Source organism: Chrysoperla carnea, chromosome 1, assembly GCF_905475395.1.
Source record: "Chrysoperla carnea chromosome 1, inChrCarn1.1, whole genome shotgun sequence".
In the NCBI taxonomy this organism is placed as follows: Eukaryota; Metazoa; Arthropoda; class Insecta; order Neuroptera; family Chrysopidae; genus Chrysoperla; species Chrysoperla carnea.
In genome coordinates this window covers 52,066,722-52,082,367 of record NC_058337.1, presented here as the reverse complement: position 1 = coordinate 52,082,367, position 15,646 = coordinate 52,066,722, and the positions used below count along the sequence as shown (strand labels likewise).

Genomic DNA, 15,646 nt, shown 5'->3' with positions numbered 1-15,646 from the left:
TTTGTCATGCTATCAAGTCTAGTTTTACATTTTTATTGGTAATATGACATCAGGATTATCCCCTATTATATCTCTATGAGAATAAAATTATATTAACGTTCATTTTCTTTTTGTTTCAGCTGAAAGTGATATTAGTACATTTGCATTATTACGTGAACATTACACACGTAAACATGATCTATCTACAGCGTTATTTAACGCTTCAACACGACCACGCTGTATACGCGCACTATATACAGCAGCCGCTAAAACACCAATACATACAATACGTGAAATGGATCGTTGGCGACGTGATGGCCATCGTTCATCACGTTACTTTCAGTGTACACCAATATTGGAGGCGAAACGTCGTAAGATACTCAAACATATTGATATGGATATTGAAACAAGAATGGTAAGTTTTTATATAATGAAACATTTTAAATATTTCCTTCCTGTAATTAGAAAACGTTTATATTTTAAAAGTTTATTACTTACTTAAATTAAATTGCTCACCTGTTTTTAAAAGTACTTCAAACTTAAATTCAAATACATAAAACATAAAATCAAGGACAAAGAATGTTGTTGGTACTAAACATCATTACATTTATATTTTAACTCTTTCATTTTTATTTTGTATACATTTATCTTTATCTTACAATAAAAGAGCAATGGTTTTATTATTTATACAGTGTGTTTACTGTTTAATACAATTCCATATTTAAATAAGATTCACTGACAAACATCTTTCGTTGCTAAATAAGTTCCAGGATTGAGCCTCTCCATTTTTTAATATCAAAAAGCGTTCAAGTACCGTCAACGTTAAAATTTTCGACCGAAGATCATTGCGGTTGTTCTAAAGATGAGCAAAACAAAGACCAAGATTATATAGAATGGGGTAGACAAGTGAATGATTTTGAGAAGGCTGTAAAACAAAAGATCATCAATTTTTCCAAATTTTTGTTTACCATCTTAAAACACATAAAAATAATTTTAGAAAATCATATTGATTGAATTTTTTAATTAATTGTAAATTGTATTTTTAAGTAAATAAAGTTAATTAAGCAATTTGTAAATAAGTCAAATTTAACAACTTGCTACTTTTTATTATGAGTTAACCTGAAAAAAAAGTATCAGGAAAGTATTAGACCTGGAAGAATGTATACGCTTAAAAGAATGTGAAGACGCCTGAAGAACACCTCAATGGCTACATCTTACTGGAGTTGTTCTTTGAACTCTGCTAATTTAGTTCATTTTCTTGAATACTTTTTAATTTTTTAATTAATAAGTTGATAAAAATACAATTTATTTAATTTAGTTAAATATATAATTTATAATTCACTTGAAAATACAGTTTGGGTAATTTTCTAAAATGTTTTTTGATGTATTTTAAGGTAGTTAAAATAATTTTGGAAAAATTTATTGATTTATTTTACAGTGTTCAAAACCGGACACTTATCTTTCCCACTATGTATTTAACTATTTTTGGTTAACATTACGTTTATGGCTTAGCTCCATTTAAAAGTTCGGCAACGTAAATTGCCTGCTTTAACAAACTAGAAGTCAATATTTGTTACGTCGTGTCATATTATGAATGGAACGCATTCATCATGGTAGGAAATGTATAGCGTTTACTAAAATACTGGTATGGTATAAAGTCAGATATTATAGTATCTACGGTAGCATAAGTAATATTACAATATTGACTAGGGCTATCCACCAGGAAGATTGTGGTATCGGCAACCAGTATGGACCTGACGCTCGTTTGCTGTCAGGGACCAACATTAACATATTAAAGCAAGACCAAAGTACAAGTCTGGGAGGGTAGTATATAGGGTAACCAAGATAAAGATATCCCAATTACTTTTGATTTGGTCTTAACGTTCAGCACAGCAAGGGGTAGTACCTCAAATCATATAACTCGGTTCTCTTAAAATTTATACCTCCCGTAGCTTCCCCTAAGTCCATCGTCCAGGGCCGAAACTAGAATAGGTCAACCGGGACAATGCTCCGAGGCCTTAGAGTCCGGAGGACCGGGACAAAAACAGAAAAACTTATCGAACTACTAAAATCTTATCGATACAACTTTTGAATTTTAGCGAATTAAAGGTGATTTATAATGACTACCCGAATACCTCATCCTTCTTTATATAATTCATAATTTTATAAAGTAAAAGGGTTAAAAGCCCCGTAAAATATTGTAGCTAAGAATATATTACTACTTTACATGATTGATAATGTTATAATGTCTGCTGTTTTAATTTACAAATTAATATGTAATTCAACGTGAAAAATGTTTAAGTCAAGTAAAACAAATCATTTATGAATAGAAATAATAATGCTTTGTTTCTTTTTTTTTACAAAAATTGGAAAATTGGACTTGCCCCGGGGCCCCTTTAACTCTAGTTCCGGCTCTGCCAGCGTCGATCTTAGACTCTACTCTGTATAAAAAATTAAACTCAAAAACGACATCTTTCATCAACTTATTTCGTAACTATGATTAATAATTAATTCCTAGACATAATATAAGTTGAATTCAATATAAACATTCTATACATATTATGATTATAAACAGAAATATATTTGAAACAACAAATATTCCAACAACCTTCATCACAATCAAACATTGTCTGAGTTGTATACCGTTCCGTTTGGTTCTCGTTCCGTTCCGTCCCGTGTGTTTTTAATATTATATTTGTTTGTCATATTCACATGGGAAATAAATTCACTTCAAATACATTCACTAGTCAATTGATTCAATTCACTAGTGTAAGTGAATATCTATGTATACATATTGTATTTTACTTATTTTACACATTTATGTTATATGCATATGAAATTCTTTTGTTTTATTCAGTTAGATCGTTATTTTAAATCTAAAGTTCATGTCAAATTTGAATGACACGAAAATGAAAATATTTGGAAAAATGTAATATTATTTAGGCAACTTTCACCAACAGGAAATGGTGTTTAAAAAAGTCAATACGACAAAAAGTGATTTCTTAAATATGATTCCTATAATTATTACACAGTAAAAAAAAGTACCAGCAAGAAAATTAGCTCTTTACATGGTGGCAAGTAAATATTCTTTAGATTCAAGAAAATGCGGGTCAGCCCTGCATGCATAGTGCTATGAGCCATAGATGTCATAGTGGTATAAGTCATAGACCATCAGTTAGTTCAGTGTAGACAGTTGGGTATAATATATACATAGATAAGTATTTATATTTATATTATAATCAGATGTCTATGAATATATCTGTCAAAATTATTTGTGTTATTTCGTATAGTGATACCAAACTATCATTCCCTTTTCATCACCAAAATGACGGAGTTTCATACAGACTCTTATCCCCTATTTGACCCCCTTAAAGAATGAATTTTTTTTAAATAGCAATACAGTAAACTTTTTGTTTTGAACCAAAATTTCACTGTTCTTCATGTTCTAATGATTCTATCACGTTGTCCCATACAAACTTTGTCCCCTGTTTTTCAACTGCTTAAGGGTAGAATTTCAGAAAATACTTTCTGGTGCCTACGTTTTACAAAGAACTCACTCTCCAAGTTTCTGAATAACACCTTATACGATCAACGGCTTAGGCTGTGCGTTGATCCGTCAGTCAGTCACTCAGGACAAAGCATTTTATATGTAAAGAGAACTCGGATAGTCGGATATATTTAGTATTTTTATAGACACATAGTGTGTATATTTACAATTAATACTTCATCAATTTTAATGAATTTGGTGTCATTTTCAAGATAATTTTCATCACCTTACCTGAAAAGTAAATAATTGTTTTCGAGTTGAAAAAACAATATTTAAAAAAATTTTAGAATCTTAATTTTTTCTTAGTACCTACAACATATTTGTGTAAAAAACTTGCCTATATGTAAAATATTTTTGGATGTAAAAATTGTCTGTATATACGAAACTCTGGCCGTTTGCCTACTTGGGGTATCGGATACGTTCTTTTGTAGGGTTTACTTGAAAAATTTTGCACCGGTCATCTGGTAAATAATAAGTTTATTATTTTTCTTGGATTTCTTTTTAATATAAAATATATTGATTTTGATATGTTGCTATCGATTGAACCGTTTGTAAGAATCAAGAAAGTGATGTATTTGACAGTAAATCACAATAAATCTATAAAATGTTTATTGCTTTTATAAATTATTAAAATAAAAGTTGTAAGAAATGTGTAGAAGATGATGATGAAGATCGTTGCACTCAAAGCCATCACAAGGAAGTTTCTGTTGGTAAACGTATAATGGTATCCATCATGTAAACATATAAATATTTCAAATTTATGTATTTGGCATATAATTGGTTTTACTGTTTCGTTGTTTGTACGTTCGCATTCATGCTTCGCTATGTGCATAACGATTTGTTAGATTCATAGCATTAAACCTATTTATCAGCTTTAAATATGATATCTTGAAAATATTTAACATATTTCAAATGTGAAGCATACCGTTCATTTTTAATTGAACTATTAAATTTGCAAAATTAAAAAAATCTCGAAATAAACTACAAACATTTTTACGTGGTGTATTAAATATTATTATAATAGACTAATCATTTTACACGAACCTTGCGATCAAAAACGGGACACTATTTCAGAAAAGTCCTCGCACAAATTTGATGTAATCTGCAATTCGGTCAAATTTTTTCAAATTTTGGCAAATGATGGTTTAAGTCATTCTAAAGAAAAGTTCCCATGGTCACAAGTCATGAAAATGACAGGATTTCATGTTATAGATAAATTAAAGTTGGAAAATGTACTTATTTGTATAATATGTGCCTATGTGTTTATAGGCAAATACATATACAGATATGTATAATGTAATGCATACGTGTGTTTTTTAAAGTAAGGGTGTTATTTTTTAATTCTTGTTTTTTTGAAGAATATGTTACGAAATTCAAAGAAGAAGCAGTGTTCAGTGAATCAATAATATGAATTGTTAAGACCAATATTTTCAGCTACATACGTACATGATTTTTTACAAATAAATTACAAAAATTTTTTTTATATTAATGAGTACATATTCCAATTTTAATTTAGCTATAACTGAAATTCTACCATTTTCATGACTTGTGACCATGGGAACTTTTATTCAGAATGACTTAAACTATCATTTCCCAAAATTTGAAAAAGCTTGACCGAAATGCAGATTACATATAATTTGCGCGAGGTCTTTCTTTTCGGTCTAATTCTTTTTTATATCCGTGTGAGAGATCACATATACATTAGGCAATGTGTCTAACAAAGATACTATTATATGTCTGCTTGCGTGCTTGTGAGCAGTAGCAGTACAATAAAAGAAGCAAGCAGACATCTAATAGTATGTTTCTTATACACATTGCTTAATTTATATGTACTCTCTCACAATCACTGATGCTATATTAAAAATTATGTACAAAACACACAGTAGTTAGATTCTTAGCTCATTTCACTAAAGAGTCAGTATACCTACTGAAACAAGAGAAAATAGACAATTATATTGATTAAATTTAATTCCATAATAAATATAGTTATTGAGAATGCGTGTAATAAATAAATAAAAAATAATGATTGAACAGTTGAATAGAAAGTACAAAAATAATAAAGAATGATTGATTAAACAATAAACACTCTGTATAATGATTATTATTATTATTACATATTGTAATAGTGATACGTGGGTAGTCTTTGAATTTCACGACAATACGAATATAGTGATGTTTTAATGGTCTTCTATACACTCTAAACCCAGCTCAACTACAGCTACAGCCACAGCTTCAACTCCACCAGCTTGCGTCCCACCAACAGACTCAATTGAAAGCCCACACACCTAGTTAAGTAAGCTAAGGTGTATTCTAACTTATATACCATTACCATTAAAAACAATGGTTCGTTTCGTTGGTCAATGATCAACATAACAAACCCATTTTATTTCTAACATTTATTAGTTTTAGTTGCTAGTTACAAATATTTTATTTTAATTTAGTGTTAAAACTTACACATACTTGTCTATGTGTGTTCTGATTCCTGTTCCATTATCTATAAAAAAAATAATCTTTTAAAAAATTATTTTATTTAATTCATCAATCAATTGAATTTTTTAAGTTCTAACGATTATATCACACAAGGTGTTCCAGTTTAAGCGAATCAGGCTTTTTCACCAAAATAATCTACTTTTAAGGTAATTAATCGCAAACACTTTTCTGTCTGTGCAGTGAGAATTCTTTACCTGAAATGAAAAAAAAAATTAGTCATAATCCCCATTACTAAATACTGTCACTTTGATTGGTTTCCGACCAGATAATTAAGAAGTATTATCTTCGTGAGCTTTCTCTTCCGTATTCTCTTTGTGCCTTTTTCATATTTTTTGACTATTGAAAGTTCCAAAGCTCTATTATTCAGTTCATTTTATTAAAATTTGTCCTTTCTACAGAAATTATATTAATTATACTGTTATACATTTGAATAACTATTCAAATGTCAATGTCGTCGGATTGTAAAAACTTTTTTTTGTTAAAAAATTTCCACGCGCAAGCTTCTTTGTAACTTCGTGGCTGTAGGAACATTCCTACTTTACCTTGTGGATAATCAGCCTCTGATCACAAACTTTCTTTTGTAATTTGTAAAAATAATCCGTAAAAAATTTACAAAAAAGATTTATTCCACTTTTGGGAGTTGCTAAATGGTGGAAATGGGACCCTTATTGTCCATTTATCAACTTATTCGATTCTGATGAAATTGATATCGACGAACAACTATTTAAAATCTTCAACGACTTTTCTCTTTGAGTGAATATTGCTCGAAATGAATAGCTTCCAAAACTATAAATTTACCATATCATTCTGTAATCTAATACTCGGGGAGAGGGAAGTAACGCACACTAATAATGGCTACTTACTGATTATTATTTGTCGCAGGACAGAAGTTAAAGAATTGATCTTAAGTAATGCATTTTCTAAGCCATTTCAAGAGATGCTCTACGAAGTTCTAAATATTGTGATATTATTCGGGTTCTGGAAATTAGCAAGTAAGCCCTAGCAAATGAACTACACTTTTCAAAAATGAATGAATGCAATAAGCACAAAGATCCTTGTTTCGCTTGGTTGTAAAATAGAAGACCGCGCCGTTATAAAATTTCGGGTATATAGCATATACCCGAAATAATATTGATACATGTCTTCAGACCTATAAATCCTTTTAGAATTAAACTTTACGCGTCTTATTCTAAAGACAAATTTATTGAATTCATTTATCTTATTTTGCTTTGATTTTGATTGAAGAGAACATTTTTGGAAAAAACATTTTTCGCATAAAAGACGTAGTTCTTAAGAAAGAGATATATTACAGATATTAATTTTTCATCAGTGAAAGTAGTAGTATTATCAGTTTCTTTGGTAAAAAATATGAAACGTGATAATTTTGTAATAGATTTTTATCAAGCTTTGGAGTAAATTTACAAAGAACAAAAAATATTACAATTTTTTTTTTTCATTACTGATGATAGCTTAAGAATTTTGTTAGGTCAATTAAGACTAAGAACCTCCTATTTTTTTGAAGCCAGTTTAAAAAGTATTTCATTGACTTAATATGAACTTTGATTAAAAATCTCCTTCTTTATTGAAGTCGGTTAAAAAAGCGTTTTCATTCGGTACGTATATTTATGGCAGAACTCCCTGAAGTTTAAATAAGTTTCAATGTTTCATATTAATTTATTAATAATAATATTTGTGCTGAACTAATACATTGGTGCTTCTCAAATGAGTTGAAATCATTTAATAAAATAGATAACAAGTGTAAAAGTTTTAAACATAAACTTTACTATTAAATGTGAATAAGTGAACAAGAGCTTTAATAACTTACTTATTTTCAAGTTTTCAACTATCAGTTCGTATAAAGCACTACGCCACCAAACACTAATGAACCAAATTCAATATGGTTTACAAGTAGATAAATTTATATCAGTTTTACAGTAAGTTATAATAGATAAATATTTTTCCTACTTGATAATAAAATTTATCTACATGTATTACTTATCAAACAACTGTTACATAATTAAACGTTTCTCGTAATTAAAATAAACGCAAGGTTATAAGGAATCCTTTATTAAATCTGTTATCTATAAAGCTATAATAATATATCTTAACAAGTACAAAAAGGGCCCTACACAAATAAATACAAAAATCTAAACCAGGCCTGTTCAATCGACTATTCATGGGCCATATGCGACCCGGCTTTTATTTTATGTTTAAAGCTTCAGTAATAGCAAATACAAAATAAATTCGAAACATCTATTCTATCTATCGGTCTATCTTACCATCTATTTATCTTCTATTCAAATAAAAGAATAACTGACTGGCTGATTTACTGACTGACATATTAAACGCACAGCCCAAAGTCCTGGGACTAGAACCGTTTGCAAGTGGATTTCTTTGAAACTGTAGGTGAGCATTAAGGAAGAATTTTTTTTTAAATTTAACTCCTAAGATTGTGAAAAAAGCGATGAAAGTTAGAATGAATAAACTCAAAAGCAGTATAACCGGTTTTAAAAATTCTTCCATCTATAGAAAGCTACATTATCTGCGAGTCACATGATCTATATTTTTTTGTCAAAAAAATTACGGCTACGCACCAAAAATATATAAAACCCATGAAATTGTGAACAAAAAGGGATAAGTGAGGCCAAGAGAAGTGAAGGCTATTTCGCTGTTTGTTTTTAAAGTTGAAATAGCCTACTGAAGGGGGGTGAATTTTTTATTTGAATATAAAATGTTAATGACCAAACTTTTATTTTACCTCCAAAATAAAGTTAAAGTATCCGGTTTTTATTAAAACCTTTGTCCACAAAAATTCTCATAAAAGAATACACTCTTTCAAGAGGTCCAGATAATTGTTCATTTTCCCACAAGCTAAAAAATCCAAAAATCTTTTTTAGTCTTCCAACACACTGAAAATTTGCCATTTTTAGAATTTCGGACTACAGACACCATGATCTTTTGAACATCGATCGTTATGATTTTTCCATTGATTATTCAATTATTTGAATATAGTCCTTCACGTATATTTATAAAATTTAAACTTGTGGTGAAATTAAAAATTGTCCGGGTCCCATGAAGTTCTTGTTAATTTGCCCCAGTGTACTAAGTACTACCTTGACCTAAAAACATAACTCAAAATGCTTTAAAAACATAACTATTCTGCTGTATTTTTTTTACCCTAGTATATACTGTATCCAGGCAAAAGTATGAGTAAGACAGAGAGACAACAATTTTTTTCTACCTATCTCATTACTATAAGAGAAACTAAGATAGGTAGAAGAGTTGTATATCCGTCTCGCTTCCTCCTCTATGAGCAATGCGGACTTGGGTAAAGAAACACACAATAAAGTTTATGGCACAGAATAAAGTTATAACAATAGTGACTTTGACTTAAAATAACTCGCCCATGCCTGCTGTATACACTATTTACATCGAATGTTAGTAGACGTGAATAGTCTTATAACATCTTAATATAAGCACTATCCTTTTTTAAACTTTCATTGTACTAGACCGATACAAAAAAATGAACAAATTATGATGAATGTTTTTTCTACTTGACAAATGCTGGTATCTATATCTATAAAATGCTTTGTCCTGAATGACTGACGGATCATTGCACAGCCTAAACCGCTGATCGTAGAGACCGCAGGCATCCGAGTGTTTACACTGACCTTGAATTTGACGTCAATCTACAAAATAAAAGACTTATAAGCCCATAATAAGAAAAAAATTCATTAGTTCTTTTTCTGCTCTTTGGGAGATATTTTATATAGGAAAGTTTGAGAAAATTGAAATATTAATCGTAACCCGAATATAAATTAAAGGTAATCTATACAATTAACACGAAACAAGTTTTCAACAGTTGAGAAAATTGAAAAATTTTTTTTTTTTTTTTTTAAACCCTATTTTACAATCTTATCGACATTTACAAGCATTGCATGCTTGTATTTTCGTACGTATTGTGATATGGATCAATTTTTTTTAAATATATACGTCAGGAAAAAATAAAATCCTTTGAACAACGAGAAAAGTGAAAAACTAATTTTCAGTATGGTATCCAAAATATCGAAAATTCAGCTCCATTTTTATGTTCTCGACTGTACTTGTGTAAGGCATATCATAAAGTCCTAAATAAAGTTTCGTTGCATTAATTCTTTAAAAACAAAGTTTGATTAGGTTTTCTTTTCATCGAATGATCCTTTTCAAAAACTTTTGAATTTTTTTATCAAAATATCTGACATATTTTTTGTATAATATAAAATTTGCCATTCAATATAATAGTTTTTTTTTATTTTAATAAATTTTACGTATAATTTTTTTAAACAAAAAAACATGTTAATTAATATTCTATGACAGATGATTGACATTATAAAAGTATTATTAAAAAAGAACAATAAATCAGCAGGACAGGACCATAACATGTTAAATGTACGATTTACAATTAAAAATTTACAATAATACAACTAACTACAACTGTTGTTTGCTTTTTTTTTTATCTAATTGGACGGATACAAAGGTAGGGTGTCCTAAAATAATCTGCAGTTTTTACATTTATATGTTTTTAAAACCTTTCTTTAAATTATAACAACTATGTCTACACACTATGTATTTTAAAATATAAGTACTAAACAGCTATCGATAAAATATTTGATCTATCTTACACTATTATAATGTACCATGGATCACATCCTTACGTACTAGGACCCCACCTATTGAACCTGAAACCGATGATATATTGAAGCTCTCTTCAATATGTTATCTTTAAAGTTCCCTCTAAGAAACACCTTAAAAGTTTCTCTTACATGCATCCTCTTCTTTTAGCGTCCAGTTAAAGCTTCAGTTGATATTTTTAATGATTGGGGTTGAATAAGACTTATTTTTCTCTACTTGTATTACGCTAACCTATACATGGTAACCTATAACAAAGAAGAAAACAATTGTAAAATTTAGTACGTACCAACTAATATATAGTACGTTGTTTGATCTAAGGTACATTGATGTGAGTCTTTTCCAACTTTAATTTTTGTTAATCATATTTAGATATACAATATAATTTCAAACACACAATAGCCTACTTGAAAATAAATGATAAGTATAAGCAAAATTTTTTACTTTGAAACATTTAAAAAAGATGCACATATACTTGTCTCGATTATTGCGAGCGTGAATTCAAAAGCGCCGAGAAGGCTAAAGCATCTTAATAAGCTATTCTACAAGTTATGGGCATCAGAAAAAAACTTGGCTAGAAGAGGTAGGTTAAAATTTTGTGATGAAAATTGCGTCAACGATTTTCGATTTGATATACCTTAACAAAGTAGAAATTTTTTAATTATCGCATTAAAAACTTAAGAAATTCTGAATTTATGTTAGTAAAAAAATTAAAATAATGGAAAATAAAATTGATTATAATTTTTCATCAAATTTTTTTTTTCTTTACATTCCATGACGGTTTTGTGTTTGGTCTAACATTTAAACAAATTTTCGAATAGAGAAAAAAAGAATAATAAATTGAAGTAAAATCTATTTCCTGCAACAGATTATAACAATTTCAATTTATTTTTTGGGACATACTTTAATATATTTCTTTGTATTTAACAAAACTTTTATATAGTTTGAAAATAAAAATATTGTATATGATGCTAATAGAAAACTTGCATATTTTCAATTTAATTTTTTTCGAAAGTTTACTAAAAATTACTAAGAAAAATTTTTTTAATTTGTTTTTTATGTAATTTTACAATTGAAAATGGTTTTTTTTTAACTATAAATTCAAACGCCAATGACGTCAACACCGTTTTTAGCAACCCCATAGAACGCAGAAATTATAAAATAACATACAGAATGATAAATGGTTTGTTTTTAAACTTGCTTTCAATATATTATAACATTTTCCATAGAAACAAGCTGAAAAATGTGCATTTAGCGTGATTCCGATTGGCTCACTGCCTCAACAGAGGTAAATACGTCACTACCGTTTTTCAAAAATCAATCTATTTTTTATTAATAATTAATGAAAAAATGAAATTATAAATTTTAAAAAAGTTACCTAAATATACTTTAGATGAAACAGTATTTCATTTATATATGAATTTGTATATTTATTTGTATTTTTACAAATAATAAAGTTAAGAGCGGAGACAAAAAGGTTGAGTGGGGAATTTTCCAACAGTTAAAAGGAGGTATGAATAGTTTTCAAAAAAGTTTACTGGGCTAGAAATTTTGGATAGTTACACTCACATGAAAAAAAGTCCACTAACGAATCAAGTTGGCATATGTCAATGTAAAATAAACTAAAAACCATGAAATAGAAAATCATTTTGAAAATATTTACCGATATTTCCATTGAAATATCGAATCAAATAGAGGAACTCTTTTTTTGAAATTCGTTTTAATTGAAGTGACATAATGTTGTTTTAATTAAAAGTTCATTTTTAATTGAAAGGTTTATAAGGTTTTACAAAAGGTTTAATTAATTATCAGCATGCGACTTGACTGAAGTGTTCAAACAAACTCAACCAACAACCTAATGTATATACAATGTATTACAAACACTTATATGAATTCTATCTAAACTACACCTCAACCTTTACCATCCATCCATATATACGGATGTAGCACCATTTATATCGATCTAATGATTGAAGTCAATGTTTTTACTTTTATCACAATTACAAACAATTCAACACCTCTTTTGAATCACATTATTAAAGCTTTGTTATTTGTTTGCATAAACATTGCTGTTCAACTCAAAGAAAATGACTCAAACATTGACAGTATTCACTATCTAAATAACACAGTCAATTTAGTTTAAGGTAGTACACCATTAAAGAGGTTCATAATATTAACTACTTTAAAAAAAAACCATGTCAACCCTAGTAGCTCAGTTGGTTAAAGCATAACCAGTTCCGTTCGCGGTATGCCTAGGATAGCGGGCTCGATTCCTGCCGTCACTACAAAAATTAATTTAATTAATATTTGCGATGGACTGGTATATGCATGAAGGAGGTGCCCTCAGCTTCTCAAAATAATAATAATTATTATTATTTATTTATTTATTTAAAGTCGCTTTTTAACGGCGAGGTTATTAACGACTACTATTTACAAAAAAAAAAATTAATTTGCTAAATTTTATCTAATAAATTCATTTTAACATAGTAAGTGAGTATGGGTACAGTGGTAACATAGTAAGTGAGTATATCTTGGAAACTTAGGAAACTAAATTTGGTAAAGCACATACATATATGGTATCACAATGGGCTCTAAAGGCAAATGTGACTCAGAGAAGTCCCTCGGACTCCTCACTTAAAATACGAGTAAAACAGTGACAACCTACCCAGCGACAACCTAAAATACGAGTAAGACAGAGAGACAACATTTTTTTTCTACCTATCTCATTACTATTAGAGAAACTGAGATAGGTAGACGAGTCGTATACCAGTCTCGCTTCCTCCTCTATGAGCAATGCGGACTTGGATAAAGAGACTCACAATAAAGTTTATGGCACCCAATAAAATTATAACAATGATGACTTTGACTTAAAATAACTCGCCCATTCCTGCTCTATAGCCTAAGTGTGTCCTTAGAGGATAGCCAATATAACCTAACGTATCATAGTTCCATTAATTAAGAGAGAAAAATCAGATATTTTTACAGCCTCTCTTAAGACTTATAATTATTTAAAATCATGCAAAATTACATCGGTTTTATGATTGTCTCTGTTCATTAACGCTGTAAATTGAAAGTTTGGGAAAAAGGGGCAAAACTTATCAATAGATAGAACGATGTCTCAATCCTACACTGACATTTTTTTTAACTATTTACCGTATAGTTTTGATTTAATTTTTATATAATAACGTATAGTAATATCATAGTTTCTGTCTCTGCTGTTATTCGGAAACATTAAAAAGCGTTGTGCGCGCAAATTTGAATTATCGAAAATATAGTCCATTCAGTTTTTGTAAATTTTTACTATGACCTTTATTTATTTTTAATGCGCATTAAATTTGATCAATCAAATATTATGTTGAGTTATATTAATTTATTATAAAATTTCTTCTATCATTATTTGTAAAAAAACAGCTCAAAAATGATTATTTCTGATTTGACTGCACTGTTTCCCGCCTTGTCAATACTATACTACCTTAATGTTTATTACTCTACACAAGAGAATGACAACATACCCTGATCAGGATCTAAATCCTAATAGTATACTTTAAATATTGTATTTATATGCAGTGAAACCTGGTTAAGTGAGATATCACAACAAAAAAGCACCTGCAAATTTGTCTCATTTATAGAGGTATTCCATTTTCCATTTACCCAGTCTCTCAAGATATAATAGAGGTTAGAATACGGATTATTTCAGTTATAGAGTTATAGAGGTGCGATTACTAAATAAAATAACGTATAATCTAATTAAAAATTGCTTTGAAAACTATACCGTTTCTTTTTTTCATCCCTTCCTTTTTTAACTATTCGCTCTTGCATTAAATATTACCTTACAAATAAATCTGATTATGTGATTTCATTAATTTACAGCCGGCAGCTGTGGAAGAACTACGACGATGGACATCAGATGAAGCATTGGGTGACATCACTGTACCACCAGATTGTGTTACACGAATTACAGCAAACTCAACAATTACAACAGCAAATGGAGGAACCAACGAAGATCAAATCGATACAGCAGGTGGAGCAACGTCGGGCGATGAAGGAATCGATCATAAATTACCGTCACCTGAGGAACAAATTATTGCCATTGCAAACAAGTAAATATCACTAATTATTTAAAAATGATTAATGTAAAACATTACTATTTAAAACAACTATTTTATAGATTCCCAGCGGAAATTGTAGCAGTGAATGTATCTCAAAAACGTTTTAATCGAATGTGTGCTCAACGACGCTCGTTATTACATGTTGAAGCTAGTACAAATCGACATACAGGAGATCCGGGAACCTCCACGCAACAAAATGGTACTACAGAATCAACACAAAATACGAGTAGTACTCATCGATCACGTACTAGAAAACCGCGTGCAAAACGACGAAATACGATTGCGGGTACCGATCAAAAAGAAATACAAGAAGCGATTTGCGGTAGCGGGTAAGTTTAAAATTTTTAATTTTATTTGTAAAAATTTAAATAATATTAACGCTTAAAATTTAGAAGTATTTTGAGTTTCTAACAACATTTGTTTTATGTTTTATATTTAAAATTTTGGATTAACATAACGGCACGAATTATTTTTGTGTTACGGCTGTTGGCTGGCTTCTCATGTCACTTGTTGTAAACATAACCTACAAAATTTTGTAAATATTGTTAAAAATTGATCAGTTTTTAGAAACTCTCATTTATTTCATTTCCACGTCACGTTATCACATTGAAACAAAATCATTTTTATCATATTCTATACTTCATGGATGTAACTGGAAGGATTAAATTAAAATTAGGTTGTTAGAGAGAAATGCCAATTGTTTGTTTAGATGAAATTCCACTCGTCAACGGGCATAGGAATCATCTAAAGCTTTCCCGAATACTTATGATATCACAATGACAATAATTGACAAAAATGTAAATAAACAATGTGTTCGGAATGATATCGTGAGTATTCGATAAAGCTCGGTACT

At 29.3% G+C, this 15,646-nt stretch overlaps 1 protein-coding gene across 1 annotated transcript in view; it reads left to right on the top strand.

The window, feature by feature from the left end:
- Positions 1–15,646, top strand: part of LOC123293536 (serine-rich adhesin for platelets-like) — a 185,048-nt gene that overhangs the window by 151,960 nt on the left and 17,442 nt on the right. The window contains exons 2-4 of the mRNA XM_044874399.1: positions 120–394; positions 14,555–14,784; positions 14,853–15,122. Of these exons, the coding sequence (XP_044730334.1) occupies positions 275–394; positions 14,555–14,784; positions 14,853–15,122 (620 nt within the window). The 5' untranslated portion in view covers positions 120–274. The remainder of the gene's footprint in view (positions 1–119; positions 395–14,554; positions 14,785–14,852; positions 15,123–15,646) is intronic.